The sequence below is a fragment of the Pungitius pungitius genome, chromosome 3 (assembly GCF_949316345.1).
Source record: "Pungitius pungitius chromosome 3, fPunPun2.1, whole genome shotgun sequence".
In the NCBI taxonomy this organism is placed as follows: domain Eukaryota; kingdom Metazoa; phylum Chordata; class Actinopteri; order Perciformes; family Gasterosteidae; genus Pungitius; species Pungitius pungitius.
This window is the reverse complement of record NC_084902.1, coordinates 16,833,330-16,857,200: the sequence shown is the minus strand read 5'-3', so window position 1 is coordinate 16,857,200 and position 23,871 is coordinate 16,833,330. Positions and strand designations below refer to the sequence as shown.

The following is a 23,871-nucleotide window of genomic DNA, read 5'->3' as shown; positions in this document are numbered from 1 at the left end:
TTTATGTCCTGCATATTCAACTTGAGAAGAGATTGCGAGGGCATCAAACTACCCTCGATGGGTGGAATGGACTCCCTAACTATATCAGTATATACAAACTTCCACTTCTAAAACTCTACAATTAAATGTATGAAAAAACATGGTTAAGCTAATTAGAAAAGCTCCCCATTGCTTTTTATACAGTATGTCCTTTGTTCGTCCCAACGAACTTACAAAAAAAACGTCATCCGTACTCGACCTAAACTCGTCTCCTTAGCGACCCGTTGCTGACTCGGTTGCCATGGTGCTTTGCCGCAATTCCCCGGATGTAGTACCACCCCCCCCGCACCCCCACCACCCCTTGGTTCAGCCATCATGGCGTCGGAAAAGTGATACTTCAGTTTGCCCAAAGTTAGCCCGCGTCTGCTCTGTGAAACAGAAGGGAATTTCTTTCCATGTCGGGTTGGCAGCGGAGAAAAAGTTTTACTGTGAGTTTTGGGGTGAGTAAGCGCATTTGGTTTCCATAATGGTGGTTTACTGTGCGCTAGCTTGTGGCGCGTCGTTCAGCTGCTAATGGTGGCTAACGTTAGCTGCCTTCAAGTCTGGGTTTCCAAGGGACCACAGTAACCTCCGTCGTCTCTCTGTGTATCGTTTGGAGAATATCTTTCAGTGAGTTGTAGGTGTAACGCTGATAGTTTTAACGGTACAGACACGTTACAAGGCGATAAGTCACTAGTAAAAGTTGTGAAACAATTAAAAGCTGCCGCTGTGGGCAAATAAGCATGCTAATTTTACGGCAGTGCTGTGTTCATATGCAAGACTCCATAAGCGCGCTGCTCGGCTTAATGGCAAATCCAAGAATTAAAAAAAGCCGTTTCTGGTAATACTGGTCTCTTTTTATCTGTCCACCCTGAATCACCGCTTCAGCTTCAGACTCTTTCCAGTTTCCAAGTGTCCTTCTCTTCGTGTCGTAAAACAGTTTTGTGACGGTTTTCACAAGCTCACGAAAAGTTGACTTTGTATTTTAAGAGATATTTACGTGGTTCTCACAGGACAGAAAAGGGACAAGCACTATGATAGTATACAATATGATCCGTTGCTGTAGATTTCACTACCCATCTATATCAGTTCAATGCAAAATACACTCTAATACTGCAGTAATATTAATCCAAAAACATCATATACAAAGGTAAAGCAAAGAGACTACTGCTTATAGATATTGTTTTACTTTTGGTACTTTTGGCTCAATAATGCCTTAAATGCAGGACATTTAGTTGAAATTGTTTTTTCACAGTGAGGTTATAACTAACGTTAGTACTTTTACCAAGTACATGATCTTCTTCCACTACTTATAAAGTTAATATAATTCACTGTATGTATGTAACTTAACTGGTCACAAACGTTTGTGTTCACCACTGCAGCGGTGTATGTTTCTCTTCAGACTGAAGGAGGAAAGAGGATATTGTCTGTCTGAGACTTGATTAAGCTGCTCCCTTCCCTCCATGACCCACACTTACTTACTGCACAAGTCATTCATTCTCTCCTTTTTGTCTTCAATGTTGTCCTCACTCCTCCCTTCCCCTTTTCCCTCAGCTAGCACACACGTGCACAGGTGTTCTTCATATACACGTGTGCATGAGTGAGTGGGAAAGAGGTTTTGCGTGCACTGCAGTTAGATAGTCAGAAAGGTTGTGCGATTTAGTGCTGGGCACACCACACATTCTTGGGATGCCAGAGCTACAGGAAGGGTCACTTTTCTCTCTCATGTATACACAGCCATACCCCAACCTTGAGCATGCTTATCAAAATCATCCCCCAACTCGTAATCATGCTCTGCACGTTATTTAGCAAGGATAACTGTGTTAAGAAGGAACTGGTTGTCAGATTACAAAATCCCCAGGAACTAAAGGTCAGAGGGAGACGTTGATGAGCGTACTATCTGTTCCAGTTTGAAAAGTGAGGTATTTGTAATATATCATTTTGTTTAGATTCTTTTAGGAATAAAAAGTGGTGGTTGCCGATTGATGAAAAAACCCTCCCAAAAAGTTGGTGTTGAATTTCCATAATTCGGATAATCAATGGATGCCTTGACCAAAGCTCTTTAGCTCACTGCAGTAGAAATCCGGAACGGAACAAGGCTTTCTCTACTCATAACACTTCAGCTAGCCCCCAAAAAGTTGGATTAGATTCTTATTCACTTGCTGTTCAGTTGTCAGTTTGCCATTATTGCACCAACATTTTTTGCCATATGCAATTATTATTATTGCAATGATCATTTTCGTCAACAAGGACAAAAGTTTGATAACTGTACCAATCTTAGACTATTTATTTCACTTGACACCTTATCTGATACTGTTCTGTTTTTCACACTGTCACTTTGTATGTGATGGACTTGACAACATTGAACTCAAAGTGGGGCTGGCCCTTTTTAATGAAAAACTTCAAAAAGTGTGTACCATATTTGACAGCTAGTCGCTAGTATCAAAATTTTATGGTGAAATTGATCTTATCCTCACAGTTCCCTGCAGGTTGCAGATTTATTGAGTTGAGATTTGCTGGAAACAGGTTCTGTGTTTTTCCTTATTCTTGCTGCTCAGCCCTCTTCCAATGACCAAACAGATGTGAATAGTCTGGCTGCGCAAGGCTGAGGCTGTGAATGATATTAATAGCATTCAGCGTCCGACACATTACCCTGCACATTTGACACACTGGCACATGTATTAACTAGTGTTCAAATGTATGTCATTTTCTTGTTACATCCTCTCTGTGTGCATTCCTTGCTGCATGAGTGATTGCTGTGGTGGATGAGCAAGCATTGGAAACATTAAAAGTCTCAGCTTTCTCCCGGTGTCAGCTTTCACATAAAAAGATAGCTTGAGAAAGATGTGGGGGTGAAAGAAATGGAGGCGAGGGATGTGGAAGAGGGAGAGCAATAGTTCTGTTTTTCCATTCGCGCAGTTAGTAAGAAGTGTTTGTGGAGAGTCCAGCGGTCAACTTCTGGCTTCCAGCCAAACAACCAGATCTTGAGGAAAAACACAGCAAATATAAACTTCGCCATTCTCTAATTCTTTCTGTCCAGTGTTTTAGGTTATGGGGATGTTAGTTCCTTGATTTGTTTCCTTAATTTCTATTATTGTACCCATTAGCTCATATTAAGGTTAACATATTAAGTCATATTTGGTCAGCAGAAATCTAAGGAAAACTTTTGTAAAGGGATCCTGTAGATGAAACTGAGCTGACTGGTAATGGATAAATAAAAAAATGCTTTTTGATTCTACCCTGTAGCGGGCTTATTGCCCTTGGGGAAAGAAAATCCTCTGTGGAATGAGTGCAGCAGCCAACATCAACACAGCCCTCTAGGTGCTCCGTAACCGAGGCGAGGACACCGTGTGAACAAAAGAAATGCTCATAACAATAACCCACTTTCAACCTCGCTTTCAACCACCCGTCCTGCATTGTGTGCACCAAGTAGACAGTTAATAGGTATTGTGAAAAAGAACTCCAACTCTTGCTCAACAGTTCTTTGGTTTCTGTCTCATCATGCCTTTTTATTGTGACCACAATGTCACCAATGATGTGGTTTTTCAGCTATGCAGAGTTCCATTGATTGCTTTAGAATAAACCAATCAGTGAAATGAACTCACGCATGATGAAAAGACGTTTACCTTTCACAGCGCGATACGTTTTATTAATGTATACTGGAATAGCTTGTTTTTGCACCATTAGTTGGACAGAGCAAGCGTCACTTTGTGATTTCATCTGGCACTATTTTATAGATTAGTTGATAAAGTAATAGTCACGTTAAGGGTTTAAAAGTAATTTCCTTCGTCACTGTTGAACACAGCTGACTTAAAATTATAGATGTTTTTGTACCAGATGTGCTTGGACTTGTATAGCATCTTTACAGCCCGTAGGGTAAAAAGTGCTTTAATACTACTGGGAGCATTCGCCCTTGGGGTTCCAAGTAAGGTGCCCCCTGCCCATCTACCTGACCCGTAGAAACTTACACACTGCATGCACGGCTACGGGAGAGACTTTAAGTGTAGCTGGACTAGCGGAGCTGGGGATCGGACCGCCGATCCTCTGATTCAGGGAAGACGCCGCTCCACTACTGAGCCACAGTTGCCCCGCAGGGTGAGGAGTTTTGTTCTTGTGTTTGCATTAGTTGCCCCCCACCCCAACCCTCAACCTTGGGCCTTAGGAGCATGGAGGTTTCCCCACCACAATACAAAGAGTGATCACTGAACTGAGGGGGAAGTGTATACCCTTAATACGAGGCGTGTGCGTGCGCGTGCGTGCGTGCGTGCGTGCGTGTGTGTGTGTGTGTGTGTGTGTGCGCGCGCGTGTATTCTTCAATGTTATGCTGTATTTGGCAGAAAGTAAATGTCCAAACAGCTGGCGCAGCGATCACCGGCCTCACTAACAGGGCAGGTGAATCTGATGTGGCAGCTCACTTCACAGCAACATCACCTCATCGTGTCTGTTTCTAACGGCATGCCATGCCTGTGTGATTATGGTGAAGCCCTAACCATGTGCTTTGCATACAGTGACACTACCGTGGTGCAGTGTCCACTAGTGTTTGTATTATAACAAGTTATAACAAGAGTAGTTGAGTACAAGGAGTATTTAAGAACATTTTACATTTTCAAGTGGTGCACTCAAGTTCAAGTAGCTCACAATTTTATTTATCTCCATTTTATCTCAAAGTACTTTACTACTACTTTTTTTGTTATGTTGCAACTGTCTGACATACCTAACTTTCTTTATACTTGTTTTTTGGTCCTGAACTCCCTCGAGTAGACTTTAATTTTCTGAACATGATGTGTATGTCAGTATGTGAGGCGGAAGCAGAAGTCTGTCCCGTGGGATCTACGTTGCGCTCCCTTTATCATTGACCTTTCCACATTCCACAACCTGCTCCTGGAAGTCAGCCGCCATTGGCTGCAACACTGCATGCTTTGTTTGAACCAGGCCGTAGGATTGGCCGCTTTGTGTATTGTCTGGCTCTGATAGGCTGGGTGGACCTGTTCCTGCTGTATTTTTACTCTCAAAGGAATGTCAACAGGCTTTTTTCTTATTGAAGCTGACACCTTGGAGTATCTTAGATACGAGATTATAGATCTAGACAAATGGACTTCGGCTGGTTTTAATAAAGAGCTCCTACTATAACCTGTTTAAAGGTATGTTTTGCACTTAACGTGGTACCTTTTGATGAAGAGGAAAATATGGTGGGTTGTAATTTGTTTTAAGAACAGCTCACATATATGTTCAGTTTATTGTAGACTAAAATATCTTCTGTTATCTTTGTATGCTTGTATATCACCGTCATATGGTTTTAGGTTTCTTGTCAGATGCACAACAATCACACTAATCAGTCTCAGGCTCCTTACAAAAAAAGGTTAAATAGAGGGGTGAAAATAAGGAATATACATATAATAGTATGTATACTTGTGCACAGCTCTACCAGGTTAAGTAATATTTAGGAAGAAAGGAGCATTATAAAACATAAAATAATTTCTTTTATTTTTTCAACCTTTTATTTTAATTGAGCGTATGTTAAAACTTTTCCATCATTTGCTCTGCTTGCATTGGCAATAGTTGCACAAAGGTTTGTCATGTTGTCGATGTGTTTTGACATTTAGCCTTGACTCCCGTGTGATGTCTTTGGTGACAGGTTTGTTTAGATTAGCGGGCAGACACAGCATTTCACATTAGCCCTCCTTATAGTGCTATAAATAGTTATCATTTGAGCCCTAGTGTCAGAACCTGCTGTGACTCATATTGTCGAGTGAAACTATCCCGTCATCACGGTCCAAAATGACTTCCCGGAGACAAGTAGCAACAAGTATTTCACAATCTTCCCCGGTGTTTTCCTCACTCAATGTGCATAAATTCCCAACCAGTCAATACGAGTATCGACCTTGATATTTGCATTTTCTGTTTAATATTGAAGCAGTAAAAGTCAGTCTACAGTTTTATTGAATTACTAGATGAGTTTGACACCACTTGAAAGCCTCTAGAGATGAAATTTGGTTGATCAACGAAAAGTCAGTGGTTGAATATTTTAGGACTGTTACATTAAGTTATTTAAAGTACTTTTAATGTGCTTCTCATACCCCCTTATCCATGCTATTTTATACATCTGCTACACATCTCCGATGTAGATGTTGTACTTTTTGACTGCTACATTGTTCTGCCATTTTAGCTGCAGAAAAAAAATGTATATAATGGAGTAGAAGAATTGAGACCATATATTTAACTATATAAATTAACTTAATTGTTATGTAATAATGAGTATTTGTTGGTTTGGTTTCTGTATTCTTCGAAAATGGCAAAATATCTTAGTTTACATGTCATTCCTCTATATTACAGTAAAACACTGAGGTAACATTTGACCGGCTACTTTCACTAAAATATGGTTCCGTCACTTGTACTGTAAGTAGTGGTACCGTTACTTCAGTTGATTAAATCTTCTTCTAAAACTTCTTCCACCGCTGCAGCACAAAGTAACAGTATGGCGTTGTAAAAGCCAGATGCGTTGCGTGTGTAGGTAAAAATGAGGAGCTTAGGACCGGTTCCGGTGTCTGTTATTCGGAGCCCTAATTGACAGGACGTGAGGTCACTATCAGCCCCGTGCGAGCGGCTCCCTCCGGTGACGTCATGATACCGGGCAGCGCTCTGCTGGAACCAGAGGAATGCGACACACTGTGGTTGCTGCCCAAAAGCCACTGCGCTTATCGGAGCAAAGAAAATACACACTTTTATTGCGTAATACGCCAAGCTTGTTCGTCTGTTTCCGTGTCAGGTTTCTTTTACGAAGACGTAACGTCGAGAGTTTAATTTCTTTGCGGAAACAACTTTGTTGCTGCGGAGACTGTTTTTTTGTTTCTCTTATTCTCTCTTCGAGTTCTTCGTCATCAGCTGTGTTTCCGACATGAGATCAGGTGGATAGTGCGTCGCTGTGCCTGTGGCTAAAAGTGAGTCCTCCCAACAGTAAACACTGGCGTGTACACGTATCGCTGGATTATATGTTCGATCTACCGAGGCGACTTCCGGTAACGTTGCGGTTCATCTGGGCCACAACAACGAAACCATTGTATTTACCGTGAGTCAGAGGGGGCATAAGAACGGTTCTGTGGGGGGTTGAAAAATAATCTGTGTCACCCCTCCTCTGGTCAACTGTTGCTCATATGTGAGGCTGTCCGGCCAGCTGCTGCCCCCCCCCCCCTCTCTGCACAGGTGCGGGTGGCACTTGGGGAGGACACATTTTATCATTGTTCAGACTCTGTAGGAAAGTTGGGTATTTGTGTTGTTTTTCGAATAACTTTGAGACAAGGGACCTATACACTACATAGGATTAAGTATTTTATTTTGAAAAAATTGGATGAGGCATATTTGATAGTAGAATTCATTAATCTTAGTGTTGTGCTATATTTTAATACAAAGAAAATATCTGAATTCTTTCTTTTTTATCTAGTTGTGAGAATGATTGACCTGTTAATTAATTTGATATGGAGTGGATGTGATGTAATACAAATAATAAAATCCAAAGCCCTCTAAATAGCAGTTGTAAACATTCCACTTAAGTTTTTGCCCCCCCCCCCTCTCCAATGAAGTCAATGAATGGGAGTAAAGGGTTCAGGCTTGTAAAGTGTGATATTGTGTTCTGACCAGATCTTCCTGTATGTGCACTGATCAAATGACTGGAGTCTGTTGCTAACTTATCGTTACATTTCCGTAAGATTATCTGGGTGATGCAGCTTCATGTCCTGGGAACTGAAATAAGTGCAACCACCTGTTCTGTTTATTATGTTAACTAATATCAGCCACACATTCAGCCTGTTCAGATCTTACCAATATAACAGTGTAAATTCCCCCATTATTTGTAACCGTCCAGCATCCAAAATCCGTCTTGAGCAAAAGTACTTTTCATCAGCTAAATATACCTAGATTATCAACAAAGCAAAAAAAGTCAGTCTACTAATTTAGTATATCATAATTTTGACTACATTACCACAATATTAATGTGTCAGTAACTCGTTAAACTGTTCACAGGACAATAAATATATTGTATCTAGTGTGGGAAGCATTGTGCAGCTGTAGTTCAACTACATTTTCAGCTCATTTACTCCACTCCAATAGTGTAGTATAAGTATAAAGTAGCAGAACACGGAAATACTAAGTACGAAACGTTTGTCACGCTGGTTCACAGTGGCACTGACATGCGATACTTACGTACTTCCTAAAGCTGTTGTGTATAATCACTTTCCTTACTGAGGAGTTGGCTCATCGCTATAAAAACATGTTTGCACTTTGTCTATAATCCTTCTGTTTATTAAATGTTGACCCTCTTCGACCCTCAACGTAGTTCCAGTTTTTAATTTCGTCCCTTTCTGTGATTGAGTTTGACACCCCTGCTCCAATTCGTCTCTGAAACCAGTTCTCTGGTGCCATAAAGATTTATTTAGTGTGTTTATGTTGGCCGAGTGTTGTCAGTGTTTTCTTAGGAAGGTAGTTATGCACGGTGCAGATCCATTCAGCCACACACGGAAAATCATTAGAGCGGAGAGAGGAAATGTGTGACGCAGGCTCTCTATTGAGGCGTTTTCATTGTGTTGCTTTAACCAGAATATATGACTAGTTGGACTTGTTGGGATGAGAGGGCTATTATTGCAAACCTTTGTGATGAGAGCTCACTACTGGGTCAATTACAGGCTAAAGTACCAACCACCAAGTCAAATTCTATCTATGTCTAACATATAATGGCAATAAACGTTTCCGGATTCCTAAAGGTTTTAATGAGCCTGTACAAAAGAAAGACAAATCCCCAAGATTAGTTTTTTTGTCCTGATTGGAGCGTACATTTCCAAGATGACGTATACCTACTGGGGTTGTCACGATAGCAAAATTAGGACTTTGATACTATACCTTCCAAAATATTAAGATACTCGACGATTTCGATGTGATGCCACAAATAAGATACTCGAAAATGTATCTATGATAGTAATAAATTAAACATCTGTAAGGTTCCCTTTTTACCAGCATGTTCCTGCCCAGGTTTTTGAACACTTAACAAATGGCATTCATATTAGTATTAGCCCACAGTAGGATATTAATGAAAACAAAATTTTCCCCGTGTCACACACACGCTTTTGCAGATTTTCACACTCACTTACGCCACACATCCAATGTCTCACGCTAAAATCAACAATCCACGCTGGTTTATCTCCAACCTTGCAATAGTTCCAAATTTGAATCCAGTAATTTTCAGTGTTTGGAAATTCTTTCACCTATCAACCAAATTTTTCATTTTTTTACCCAATTGAAATTGAAAAGAGTTGAAACTTGAAATAAATCCCCCATTTGTGTCTTTTGTACCTTGCATTCATTCGTTTTTCGATGTTAGGCATCCATTGCCCACTATTTCTCACAATATAAATTTTTCTTCAATTGGTCTAGGGTTGCTCTCAAGAATCAAAAAGTAAAATCAAAAATCCTGTTTCCATGCAAATTCCCCACCCGTACGAATGCCACTCGTTTCACCTCTGTGTCATTGCAGCTCAATGGTGTGGTTGTGAATGCCGCTGTGGTTCTGTGAGCATGGACCACCCATATGCAGCACTTGGATCAGGCCAGAGGACAGCAGCCTCATCCTGGGCTTATCATCCTGGCTCTGTCCCCTCAGACCGGACAGGCTTTCTCACTGTTCAGCCAAGCATAAGGGAGGGAGGGAGAGGGAGGAAAAGTGGGAGGTGGGTGTAATACTTAAAAAGGAGAGAGGAGAACAGAAAGAGAGGTCGAGGGGAGTGGCAGGGTGATGGATAATGAGTGGGAGGGAGGGTACAACACAGAGGGAAGCTATTACTACAGCGACTGTTGTGTTCAGGGAGGGGCTCCTTGTTTTGCTCACTCAGAGGAGGGGTCATTTTATAGCTGCCGGGTGAGTCTGTGTGCATGTGAACATTGACGCTGGTCTGCTTCTGTTTTCACCCGCCCAAAAGCCAACAGCATCTGCACCTAGTGGTGTCATTTTATATTGAGCTCTCTGTGTACGTGGTGCAGAGTAATAGTAAATAATCCCAGCAATGCTGTAGCATTTCTGCTTTGTTTTGAATTTCATGTTGTTTTGCTTCAATGTAGCTGGTACATGGTTTCTGCATGTCTTGATACAACATACGTTTTAAACAGAATTCCACTTCTTGGTGTAAAAAGTTGCCCATGTTGTTGAGTAACTTTTGTTTCATTTGGGAGACGTGTAATCAACCCGGACAAAAAGAAATGGGGGTTTGGTCAACGCTTCAAAACTGCGATTGGTTCATCGTTTGTGTGTTTGATGATTCATGTTTATTTCATTATTTCCATATCTATGAAGTAAAACTAACAACTTCACATTCAGCTCTCCCCTCGTCTGTGTGCTTGGAGCTCACCAGTTCCCTGTCACTTGTTCTCCGTCTGTCAGTACAAAATGTATTGGCATATTGTCGTTTTCAGTAATACGCATGTTAGTACGGGTTGTAAAACTGGCCCCTTTTATTACATCTGTGTAATATTTCGTAGCTCAAAGGCCGTTTTACATACTATAAATAAGGACGCATTAATGCGCAAAAGACGTTGAACTCGTTTTTTCTGCATAGACTTTGTCTCAACTCAACTCCTAAAAGCATCTGCCATTGTAGATAAAATAACTTAGTCCAAATCTGATGATCAATCAAATCAGATTTCAAGATGTTCTCTATTAATAACATTTGAAGTGACCAAAATCAGGTTAATTAAAAACCGTGTCCATGAGAAAGTTGCCTAGAGAAGTAAAGCCCAGCCTAAATGTAGACTTCGCTTTTCAATAATCATCGAACCAAAAACAATGTTAAATGTTTTAAAATACTTAGCGTTTGATGATCAAAGATCTAGATTTATTTCCTTTAGATTATAATGATGCCATGACGACGGTCATGCCCTTCATCGCCACACCCAAAGTCATGGTGTCGTTTAGAGGCTTGACAGCAGCAGTTTTAAAATCTTGTTTTGCTCGAGCCAAGAGTTCCCCATATCTTCAGATGTTGCCAAACAGCCACAATCCATCTACTTTGAAAATGCTGGCACTACTTTGAAAGTGAAAATCGGGTATGATTTATTTGAAAAAGGTCTTTGAGGTTATTGTGATAGAAATATACTCAAATTGATCATTATTCACAATTCTACAAAGTGAATTGCTGCACTGACTTAAACACAATCCCTGGAAACATTGTGGATTCATATTGTCAGTTTGCATTCTCATTAAAAAGTAGTAAATAGTCATTCTTAAGCAGACTATTTATAAGGCTGTGCGATAGAAACGCTCTGCGAAGGATTGGAGCCGTGTATTTTCACTGACCTGTTGGCCTTACAACATGCACCAACACTCCTTCAATGTCTCCACAGATAAATATCCTTATTAGCAAAGTGTCCCCATCTCTGTGGGCCGCTTTTGGTCCGATGCTGTGTTGGGGTACGTTCCTGGTTGGCCTAGGCCTCAGTTTCAGCGTGTTCCTGGGCGGGTCCTGCTCTCCTTCAAACTCTCCTGCTGTGAACCGGCTCTGTTGACGCTGCAGACGGTGACTCATGGCCTCTAAACTCATGACTCGCCCAGACCGCCCTCTCATTTGCTTCCCCCTCCCTCCTCCCTCTGGTCAGCAGCAGGGCCTGGCTTTGCTTATTACACAGTAGCTAGCCTCTGTTTGATCTCTGGGAGTATCTCTCCTTTGATATCCAGGGGCAAAGCAGCATGGTTGAGAGGGAGAGTATTTACACACAAGCTTTCAAACTAGTCATCAGTGCTTAACAGGATACTCATTAAGCACAGGAATCCTCCGCCATCGGAGGGTTTTTATTTCAGCCGAGCACAATAGCAGCAGATTTTAATATTCATACCCATTAGATGACTTTTTGAAATGCACTTGTTCTTGTGATACTGTAGAACAAGGTGGTGACTCATCTGTTGATGCCGTGAAGCAATGAGAAAATCACAGCTTCTCGTTTCTACCTCTCAACATCTGGTCTCTGTGTATCTCTCTGTCTGCCTCTCTTTCTCTCTCCTTAAATAAGACAAGAGACAAGTTTAATAGGCATTTTTATTTTTATTTTATTTGTACTATCAATTTTTAGTCCAGCCTCTAACTTACGCTGGTCATTTTGCGGCCATAACATTTAAAGTCCTCAAAGTTGTCCATCGCAGGCATCTCTTCATGCTTTCTCATTCTTATCGATCGGGGCATCTCTAATAGTTTTATATGGAATCTTTTTCGATGCCTTGCCGTTACACTGACCAGCGTTGCCATGGTCACCATTAGGGCTGTCAAAATTTCTAAACAATGACATTTGAATATTCGCTTAAAAAAACAAACAATACTTGAGTATCTGGTTGTAGACAGACATTGAATGCTCTGAGCGAGCTGTGCTGTGGTAAACATGTAACTTTTCCTTGGCATGAAACGGCAAATAATCAAACCAGTGCATGAAGCTGTTGTAGCATATCTAGTCTATTTTATTCATGCAATATGAAGTCAGTAGAGTAGAATATATCCGTTGACCCCCGTGTACCCGGTGCAGCTGATAAGACGTCCTAGCTTGTATCGTTTCTAATTAGAAAAAGACAGGAGGATTTGTGTTTTAGCAATGGGAGTCCAGCGGTGATCCCAACAACCTTCAGTTAAAATTCACAGCGGGTTTAATGGCTGAACCCTGCTAATTTGCTTAATGGGCCAATAAAAGACACTCAGAGCTGCAGTTTTTGCAGACTTTTGCAAACTAGGACTTGATTTTCTTTCCTTCTTATGTCTTGTTCTACACTAGTTTCTGCTTTTACATAGTTTGCTTTTTGTTTAAAACGGTTTGCAGCCAGCTTTAAATCTTAAACACTAATTCATTTTTTTAGGCACTATCTGAACAGGTTTATTTTCAGGTGTAACTCCTATTTCTATGCCTGCTTGAGTGCATGTGAGCTATGTTTCACATCAACCACTGTGAACTTAGTGAACTACAGTTTTTCTCAGACGTTCCTGCTAATCCTCCCTATCCTCTCTGCAGGTCTGATGCCACAGCCGCCATCATGTTCACCAAAAAGAAGAAGTCTCGCATCCAGATTTCCGCTCCATCCAACTTTGAGCATCGCGTGCACACAGACTTTGATGAGCAGGAGCAGAAGTTTGTTGGGCTGCCGCGGCAATGGCAGTCTCTCATCGAAGACACTGCCAAAAGGCCCAAACCCTTCATCGACGCGACCGTCATCACTACTGTAGAGCCGCGCAAGGTGGGAAGAGGAAGCAATATCTAACATAATGCTGCCCATGTCACTAATTGTTTATTGGTTGGTGATTTTAACCAGAGCGTATTGTTTAAAGTTGGGCTTTCAAGGTTAACGTGTTCATTTGTTAACCTTGAAGACAATAAAATTATTCAACCCAACTTTGACCCCTGAAACCGCAACACGCTGCAGTTAGTTATACCGGAGAGACCGATGCAGTGGTTGAAATAGGAGACAACTTTTTGCATTTGAAGTAAAAAAAAACGAGTCCCATACAGTTACAATTCCTCCACGTGTCAAACAAAAGGGGTATGAGTGGCAAACAGACCACTTTAGGCACTGCTAGGCTAAGCTAGCTGCTGTGCTACTTTGATCTCAACATCAACCCTGTGTGCCACACAGTCTGCAGAGGACCACCACTGTGTCCCTAAGGACAGTGGTGTGGAAAATGTCCTGGCTAAACTTTCCACTTTAAGCACAGCTGTCAAATGTGTCTAGTTTTTAAACAACATTGTCGGAAATACACGATTTCTAATGTGTATTGAGACTTAACTTTTAATCGTAATTAATGAATTTCAAAATGTGTGATGAATTATTATTTTTTAAATATATTAACCTATTTTCTCCGATATGGTGCTGCAGTGCTAAAGTTGTCAAAATCGTTTTTAACGGTCAAATGTAACACTTTGGCGTACTTTTTTTATGATCTCATTGGTATCAAGGCTTACCCTTCGCATTTTATCCCTCCAGACAATTGTACGTGGCAGCAAGCTTGGCGTAGACGGCTCTCTGACCTGGCTGCTGGATGAGTTTGACACAATGTCAGTGACTCGCTCCAACTCCCTGCGACGGGGCAGCCCCCCCATCCAGCCTCGCAAAGACTCCATCTCCTCAGGAGGAGGGCAGGAGAACGGAGACCCTCCCCACAGACACTACTCGCACCCGGACAGGTGGGAACTTCGACCACAGTGCCCCGTCGTCATCATCCTCAAAGCTATGAGATGCTGTCAATGCACGCAGAGTATCTTCACTCACCTTTGTGCCGCTCTTCTTTCAGGGACCAACCCGGGGCGGAACACCACCAGAGCGGAGCTGACCTGCGCCAGGGTCCGCGTGCACTGCATCCTCAGTGGGATGAGGCGGGTCAGGGTCGTCCCCAGCAGCAGCCCCGGGGCCAGGAGCCCAGTCGGGCCCACAGGGACAGGGATAGGCCTGCATCCGGTCCTGCTCCTCCACCACCTCATAGAGACAGAGAGCATCGGGAGCGGGGTCAGGTAGGCACTGAAGATGAACCTCTTAATGCTGTTCACAGGACTCATCGGGCATTCTTTCTTGCAGTTATTTCATTTTAGCTTGTTTAATTGACCTCTCCAGCATCCCACCCTGTAGTTGGGGGCTTGTTTGCTTAATTTTCATCCATGTTTCTTGTGCACATTGTTTTCTTTCACACATCCCGAAACCTCTAACACAACCCCTGCCTGTGTTCTGGAGCAGCTGGCTCACAGGGATCAACCCGGTGACCTTAGGCCAAAGTCCAGCTACACCGTGCGGGACGGCAGCCCTCAGTCTCCCCGGGACAAGAGGCCTCTCTCCGGGCCCAACATCCGCACCCCAAACCTGCCAATGAGTGAGAGCGTGATGAAGACCACCCAGCAGAGCACACGGCCATTCAACACCTACCCGAGAGCGGACAGCGAAGGCGGACGGAGCCCCACGGGACAGGTGGGGGCGGTAGCATGAACAAGAGAAAACTCTCTAATGACCCAGAGGAAAAAAGTGGTGCAAATTGAGCCGCAGGCTGACAGAGGGTAGATCTTATAACCTGCTTTTTGTTCTTCAGATCAGAACCCACCAATTAGATCTCTTGAACGCTGCTAGTGGTCCTTATGTGATAATGTCTAGCAGGTCAAATACAGGACAGGGTTTGTTTTGTGACTCATTTACAGAATGATATAATGAATGGTGCAGTGTTTTGATTTGCGATGTCCCAATGGATTTTGCCTAAAATAAAATTACTAGATGACAGTTGAAATCCATATTATTATCAATGTTTAAAGGATCACATTTGTTAACTTGTTACAGCTTCAACCTTGAAAAGTTACTTTATATTGATTAAACATTCTTTATCTTCCAGCCGGTCCGACACCAGGACTCGTCCCCTAAAAACGGCCCCTCCGGCGGCTCCTCCCGAGGCTCCTCCAGCTCTAAGCCCCCTATAAGCCACCCGCACCCTCATCACGCTTCCCACCCAAGCCTGGCCCCTGAGTCCACCCAGCACCCTCACACCCAGCACCCCAGCGTTCCGGCCCCACGACCCCCTGCGCCCTCTGGGCCCCCAGCGCCGGGTGCTCCGCCCCAGGGCCGCTCTCCGCAGAGGGAACCTCAGAGGGTTTCCCACGAGCAGTTCAGAGCGGCACTGCAGATGGTTGTAGATCCAGGTGATCCGCGGACCTACCTGGACCATTACATTAAGATCGGGGAGGGGTCAACGGGGATCGTGTGCATCGCTACAGTAAAGACCACCGGGAAGCTGGTGGCCGTGAAGAAGATGGACTTGAGGAAGCAGCAACGCAGAGAACTGCTCTTCAATGAGGTCAGAGTTCATGATCAGGTCAATGGGATAGCTGGGATAGGCCGGGTGTTGTTACTTGAAACTTTTTAAATAGACCAGTAACACATAGTTGAAAACCATCTCCAGTTAAACAATGGCAATGTTTGACCTCAAATATTTTTTATTTAATTTACAGAAATCTAAATGAGCCTGTGAAGACACTAAACACGAAATAATTGTGATGAATATTACCGCCATATTGAGACCATTTTATGCCACTAGTGTAATGATGATATATTTGCATAATAATGGAATTACACCCTTTTATAGGTCAATGAAATTGACTCGCAGCCTCTTTTGCATTGAACATTTGTCAGATGGGAATAGAGAGTAATTTACTCATTAACTTAAAACAAGCAATCAACCCAGTTGACGTGCAGGCTTCTTCATGTAAATGCACTCTCCTTTCTTTGGGTTTAAACCACAACTTGTTTTCCACTGCCCATTTGGCTTGAGCCCTAAACATATGTAAATTGAATCGACAATATTGAGATTGTGTGAGTTCATTGATTCAAGTATTCAATACCGTGAAAAGTGAACCATGTTGCCCTACTTTAGTATAAGTTAACTTGATTACCGTGAAAGACCATTGCATGAATAGCAGATCCCACGCATTACAGACTCAAAACACTCGCTAATCGGCCCTTCACACATCAGACTCTGATTGGCCGCGTCATCGGGACTCGATGTTTTCAATGGACGTCGTCGACCGATTGCAGCGTCGACCCCAATGCACACCGACCGTCTCTTTGCCTGCAATGTCACTCTTTTGGGCCCAATGTGATTATATACCTGTGTCTCTGTTTCCATGGTGACTGTAGGTGGTGATCATGCGGGACTATCACCATGAGAACGTGGTGGAGATGTATAACAGCTACCTGGTGGGAGACGAGCTCTGGGTCGTCATGGAGTTCCTGGAGGGTGGAGCGCTCACCGACATTGTGACACACACCAGGTGAGGAGCTCTTTGTAATGTATGCCGTTGAAACTTGGGTCAACTGTGGGTGGGTATATGACCTTTTATTCCATGTAATCAACGTGTGATAGATTTATTATATTGTTAATGAATATGTTTTTATTGTTATTATTATTATTATTACGGTCCCGCCATTAATCTGTTCAGTTTTAAATGTTCCTTATTAAATCACTAGCCCACATGTTCCTCCATGAGGGGGCAGTGTTCCCTAGTGTGTTTATTACAGTAACCAAGTTATAGTAGAAGTATTCAGATATTCTCTCTCTCGCTCTATATATATATATATATATATAAATAACACATTGTGGAACTACTCTTTTACAATTACAAGTCCTGAATTTGAATTCTTATACTTACTCCACACACCACATTACAAAGTCGTCTGGCTGGTCTCAGTGCCATGTATTTACTATTTTCATACGTGTAAATATGTCTGTGTGCCGCTCCTCCTGCAGGATGAATGAGGAGCAGATTGCCGCGGTGTGTCTGTCTGTCCTGAAGGCTTTGTCCGTCCTTCACACACAGGGTGTGATCCACAGAGACATCAAGAGCGACTCCATCCTCCTCACCCACGATGGCCGCGTATGTTCCGCACACTGGTTTTATTTCTATTTTATTTCTCACCAAAACCAAGCCAAGTTATGCCAAATTTACACAAATTACAATGCGGATCAAATGATGATGATGTTTTAGACAGACGTATGTAAACTTAGTTTTTCCTGTGCCAATGTGAGGGTTTCGGGACAGACAATGTGTACAGACTGTAAATACCGCTCAGGCTAATTTGGGATTTTGGTCAATACAATATAAATAAAAAAATGGAATATAGTATATTACTGCATGGTGGGAATTGTTTTCTCATGAGCACTTGTCCATAGTTCATTTAATGGGGGAGGAGCCCTTTATGAGAGGCCTTAAAGACTCATTAAAGCTGTCAGGAAGCTTCCCTTTTAACATGAGAAGATTTTTTCATGAGCTCACCAATTTAAGAGTGAAGTTTCAAGGGGGCGTTTCAAAGAAATGTACTTTTTAAATTTGAAGCAATGGTGCATCTGCCTTTTGATGTCGAGCAACAGCACTGCAGTGAATGCAGCACTTCAGCCTCTTTTCTCTGCAGACAGCTTGACCACAAGCAATTTGTTTCGCAGAAACTAAACACAGCAGCTTGCTGACAGATCCTCACCCATGCTTACCATAATAAAGCTCTGTAAAAAGGAACTAAAAGCCTTTCTGTTAACCACCCTAAAGCACAAAGGCGGGTGCTGAATAACTTCCTGCTTGTTGACAAGCAAGTTTCTGCTTTCTATTGAAAATGAAACCAAATCAGCGAGACGAGGGCAAAGAGGAACCAAGCTTTTTTTGTGTTGGCAGTCGGCACGCGTGCACAAACACACACACACACACACACACACTACAGTGGTCTGTACTTTAGTGTGTCAATCGTGGATGCTGATGAAATGAGGCAAGACTATTTTTCCCCGAATGTCCTTAAAATTATCACGTCCTTTTGAGTAATAGGTTTAATTAGGGGAATGAGTTAGTCGATCCGTGCGCCGCATCCCTGCGCACTAGAGTTTTAATAATGTAGTTAACATTATTATAACAGATTTGAAATTATAAGCAGTTTACAGTGTAAATCGGACTTTCTAATCTAAAGTTCCTAAGTGTTGTTCTGTTCAGACCGGCAGCTGAGGCCGAGTCATCGGAGTGTGCTTCGCGTCACTTACACAAACTGGATGTTAGAAACTCTGCCACAATCGCCTTGTTTTCTACTTTCTAAGGAAGATGACGTTGCCATTCATTCCTTTTCTCCTTTCCATCTATTTGCTCCGTCCTCCACCTCTCTGTCTCCAGGTGAAGCTGTCAGACTTTGGCTTCTGTGCACAGGTGTCTAAGGAAGTGCAAAGAAGGAAGTCTCTGGTGGGAACGCCTTACTGGATGGCACCAGAGCTTATATCCAGACTGCCCTATGGACCAGAGGTAGTACCTTCACCTCCCACAAGAATTCCACTGCTACTTGTAATGATATAATGCAGAATTACATCATCTTTTGATGTCTCAAACTGACTCAAGAGTGTCCCTAACGTTAGATGTCTTCCTACATTTGTTTATTATCAAATTCTGCAAATAAAAAAATAAACATTTAAACTACTAAAGTGCATCTATTCTGCCCGTTATCCGTGTCTCTGTTCAGGTGGACATCTGGTCTCTGGGCATCATGGTCATAGAGATGGTGGACGGGGAGCCACCGTACTTCAACGAGCCGCCGCTCAAAGCCATGAAGATGATCCGAGACAACCTTCCCCCCAAACTGAAGAACCTGCACAAGGTGCAAAGACAAAATATCATCATGACATCACACATTGTCGCTAAAGCAACAATACCTGGACTGATAAAACGACTTTGCCCCTACTAGATCATTGATTACAACCTGTAGACTTCTTTTTATTAAAGTGTCTGGTTTTGAGAAATGAAAGAATACATGAAGGCAGAACTGAGTGATTTCCTTGTATTAACTTCCTCTTTATGGCCTTTTTTGAGCAACGATGACGGAAGTGATCTCAGCCCAAGCGCTGCCACCATCCTGACTACCACTTGAGTTCAATTAGTTGAGTTCGGTTATTGAATTGAATGGAACAATTTCATTGTTGTTGGCATAGAAATCTATTTGTTTGCTTTCAGCAATGCCTTAAATTCTATTCAAATAACTGGTTGCACACTTTATTAGGTGTTCAATTTCTTGTTATCTCTAATCAGAAGTACAGTAAGTCTGTTTCCGTCCTTCCGAAACTCATTCCCCACGCTCACCCATTTTATTTCACTGAACTGGTCCCAATTTCATATTCATGATTAAACTAGATCTTTAGTGCTGATTACTGAAGAGGGAATTTCTGGCTTTATGAAAATGTCAACTGTCAAGCTCATGGGTTCCACCGGTTGTTTTTGCAGTTTGAGCTACCACTTTTTATACATAGAATAGTGTTATTAACTTGGGTATTCCCCACCCCTTCTCTTGCTTCTCCTTTCTTCCAGGTCTCCCCTCTGCTCAAAGGCTTCCTGGACAGAATGTTGGTGCGAGATCCGTCTCAGAGGGCCTCGGCCAACGAGCTCCTCAAACACCCCTTCCTGACAAAGGCGGGGCCGCCGCCCTGCATTGTCCCTCTGATGCGGCAGAACCGGATGAGATGAGACGCTAAATATCGAGACCTCTGGACCCTCGAGGGGTCAGCGCTCGCAAGATCAGCTTGACCGGAATACTCCTGCACACAGAGGGACGGCCCTCAGAGGTCATAGGACGGGAGGTCTGTGCTGTGAGCTGCCACGAGCAAACTGCACCTGCAGGAGTATTCTTTTCTCTTTCAGGAATCACTGAACTGTGGGAAGTGTACTCCACTAATAAGAGGCAATAAGGTGTGTGTGTGTGTGTGTGTGTGTGTGTGTGTGTGTGTGTGTGTGTGTGTGTGTGTGTGTGTGTGTGTGTGTGTGTGTGTGTGTGTGTGTGTGTGTGTGTGTGTGTGTGTGTGTGTGTGTGTGTGAGTGAGAGAGCCACAACTTGTCCATCGAGTGACTCAAATGTTTTGCTTTTAAAAGACGTGGAAAGATTCTGGCCCTTCGTATTTTTCCATTTTGACCATTCCTGGATTTTAGGTGTGAAGTTGGGGTTTTGCACACCAATCAGAATGCTTCAAAGGAGACGTGAGCCTGTTGGCTGAATTTTTTAGAGACTGGATTGTCGTATTTTTGAATCTCACTGTTCTGGCGCTCTGGGAGCCGGAGCTTCTCACTACAAAGGCCCCCAGACTCGGACACTACCCTCGTCACCCCCACAACCTACTACTGAGGGAGAAACACTTTGGACTCACTGAGTCACAGACCTTTATTTTGTCAATTCTAACTTCCTGTTGTAAACACGCAAACATACACTAAGTCAAAAGGTAAACACTGGAGTTGTGTTGTTGTTTTTTACAGATGAATTTTACTCTAATTTCCTGTTTCCATGTGTAAGTACAATGAACATAGAGAGATATATTAGTTTTGCTATCTCAAGTTTGTGATTGTTTTGTTGTTGTTGTTGTTATTATGATTTGTTTCCTGGTTTGTTTTAGATAGATGTGATGAATTGTAAAGCACTGTCTACTAGAACAGGAAATCCAACACTAGGCCTTTAGTTGTTGTGTAGCCCAGACATGACTAGTCGACTCTGGCAAAATGAAAGGACAATGACAAACTCTCTTGCCACTTAATAGATGGCAAAGTCCTTCCCCCTTTTTACCAATGTTTTAAGAAGAGAAGACTTACTATTCCAACCCACGGAGGTAGCTTGCGTTAAAAAGAAACCGGTTCTTCTCCTGTAGCTTTTAGACAATGAGTGAGTTGTTAGTTGACTTCATTCTGTATTTCACGTGCTTCCTCGTAACATCGTAGCTCCCCTTCAACTGTGGCTGCTGTTTCCAGTCATGTGTGTTCTCATCAATGTTTGTTTTCCAAGTCAATCCATCTAGCTGAGTTCCTGAATCCACCTCATACTGCAGGTGTGTTATTTATTAACCATAACTTGTGGGTGTGTATGTGTGCGCGTTAATAATCTGAGGCTGAATGACAATCGGAAGTAGTCGTGCTGGTTCCTTTTGGGCTCTGAAGGAATAGTCTTCACTGTCACAATCTGCGTATATTGATTCATCTCCTTTTATCCTTAGTTGCATAACAAACGGGAGCTGGTGTGCTGTATGGTTAGAGACCTGTAGAGTAATCAGGCCGGTGAGGGAGTAGAAAGCACATCGGAGGTTTTAAGAATAGGGAAAAACTCACAAGGTTGTGTGTCTTGTGTGTCAGGGAACTAGTAAAATTTCCCCCACAGGAAAAAGTGTTATTGATGTGAGTAAAATGTCATGGCCATTCTTTTTCAAGCTTTAATGCTTTCAGAACAATAGTGTGAACCCACATCGGCCTTCATCACTGTCTAACATCCAGCATCATCAGAGTATCTATCTGCCACATAACCAAAATATTGATTCAAAATCATTACACCATCACTAAACATCATTTTCACATCAATTTTTTTTGTGCATCATAATATTCTTGCCCAGCTAGTCGTTTTTTTAAACTCTTAACAACAAAAATCTGCCAATATTGGTTCTCGATTTTTATTCTCCAAATACTTACTGTCCTCTTGATAAATTCTTGACGGCATTCTCTAAACACGACCCCAGATAATCTGTTGTTTTCACAGGTGGCCGAGTGCTGTGTTAATGCCACCTCCTCCAACGGCAGCTTTCCTTTCATTATCAGTGACAAAATCCCCCAAGCAGTTTCATAGTGAGCTACATTTCTCCTGTGTGTGCGCTTGCGTGTGTGTGTGTGTGCGTGCGTGCGTGAGCTCATGTCCACGTGCTCACACACACGGCCTTGCCTTAACTTTTACAAGCACTGCTCGACTGACTAATGAGTCCGACTCGACACTACGACTGTTGGAGAAAAGGAGACTTCTTGCACGCCAGGAGAAACTCTTCATTCCCTTTGAGGACACTTTGTTGGGGCAGAGGACGTTCCCTGGTCTGGCCTCGAGGTCACTGCTCCGCTCACATCGGCACACCAGGACTTCCACGAGTCGATTTGTTGATGAGCAGCTCCTTGTGCCGCCGTCCAGGGTTCAGTGCCTCGCTCTGCCGCATCCAGGCAAACAGATGTGGTTTCCACAGAGACCACGTGGTCACTGAGCTCGTTGACCACCCTTTAAAGTACGCAACAGAAAACCGTTTAGATTCTCTCCTTTTTTTGGAATTGAAAAATAATTTTTGTTGCCATTTAACATGTTTCGTCAAACATGGGATTGCAACTGCTCCTCCACCATCTTGTTTTTGTTCATTTCACTGGCGTTAAAAAAAACAATAGAATTCACTTTGCAAATGTTTTTTCACAAATACAGATTTTATAAAAGTCATCCAGGGTGTGTGTGTGTGTGTGTGTGTTTTTCCTTTGTACCTGTGTGCTCTCAGCAGGCGGATGAGGCTCTTCGCTCTTAACAATGCGTTAAACTGGCCGAGGCTCGACCCTAAAAAATATGTCCAAATAAGCTCTAATGCTCCTTACAGACTAGACGGTAGAATGTTTTAGGACACCAGAGACCTCTGTGAGGGGGTGTATTTATGGTGGAAATGAAATTGTTGTCTGCCTTCCCAATCGCATGCATTTTAGTGTTAATACTTATTGCAGTATGTATCGACAATGTCCTGGGATATTCAGAATGTTAAATCTGGTCCTCACCTATTTGCATTTTTTTCAGTGCGTTGAGCTGTCAGCATCAACCTTTAAGTTTGTATGAACTTATTTCCACGGTGTCCGATGATGAGTCATGCCTCAACCCAGCTGAGTAATTAAAGGTGTGAACGGATCACCCTCATGAGCTGTAGATTGGGTATCAGTTTTTTCTTTTTCTCTGCTGTCTCAGAGCATTGGGCAGGAACACTTGTATTTTTAGCACTTCCAGCCATGCAGTGGAAGTTACTCAGCTGCGGCGTTTACTGGTAACCGTGCGCTTGAAGGGCGGGTCCCCTCTTAACAATGACTCCTATTACAGACCACAGGACAGATGTGTTACTAGTGCATGTGTGTGAATCTCGCAAGAATTGAAAGTAAAAAAAGCTAGTTTTGCATTTCTTTGGTGGATAATTACAGTTTAATGTGTCATTCTGGGTTGGTGTTATTCTCTTTTATTTTTTTGTAGGTGCAACAAACGATACATGGAGGACATATGTATATTGGCCTGTTGAAAAACCCTAATAAACAAATGAGTAACTTCCGTACTTTCAAGATATCTGTGCTGTCCTAAGTACCCATTACTTTTGTTTGGATGAAAATATCTCAACAACCATCAAATAGATTTTAATTACATTATGTGCCAACTTTAATGTTCTCCAGAGGATGTTGTATTTTAACGTTTCCCCTTTTCTGGGAAGTATTTCGATATCTACGTGAAGGATTGGCACAATACTTTTTGCAAACCTTCATCACCCCCGGCCCATGAGT

General features: G+C 42.6%; 1 protein-coding gene across 4 annotated transcripts; it reads left to right on the top strand.

The window, feature by feature from the left end:
• Positions 1-344: 344 nt before the first annotated feature.
• On the top strand, positions 345-23,644 carry pak4 (p21 protein (Cdc42/Rac)-activated kinase 4). Of its 4 annotated transcripts, none has more exons than XM_037478877.2 (11): positions 345-467; positions 13,042-13,264; positions 14,009-14,208; positions 14,316-14,532; positions 14,753-14,980; positions 15,393-15,851; positions 16,691-16,824; positions 17,301-17,427; positions 18,700-18,825; positions 19,040-19,174; positions 19,879-23,644. In XM_037478877.2, the coding sequence occupies exons 2-11, from the start codon at positions 13,064-13,066 to the stop codon at positions 20,032-20,034; spliced, it is 1,983 nt and encodes a 660-aa protein (XP_037334774.2). In that variant the 5' UTR covers positions 345-467; positions 13,042-13,063; the 3' UTR covers positions 20,035-23,644. The 4 variants fall into 4 exon arrangements, with proteins under 4 accessions (XP_037334774.2, XP_037334765.2, XP_037334792.2 ...); XM_037478868.2 differs by having other exon boundaries at positions 345-479; XM_037478895.2 differs by lacking the exon at positions 345-467 and adding an exon at positions 5,049-5,159.
• The last annotated feature ends 227 nt before the right edge of the window (positions 23,645-23,871 follow it).

Coding starts and splice junctions, on each gene's coding strand:
- pak4 (XM_037478877.2), top strand. CDS start 13,064: ATGTTCACCAAAAAGAAGAAGTCTCGCATCCAGATTTCCGCTCCATCC. Junction 16,825..17,300: donor GACATTGTGACACACACCAG/GTGAGGAGCTCT, acceptor CTCCTCCTGCAG/GATGAATGAGGAGCAGATTG. Junction 19,175..19,878: donor AACTGAAGAACCTGCACAAG/GTGCAAAGACAA, acceptor CCTTTCTTCCAG/GTCTCCCCTCTGCTCAAAGG.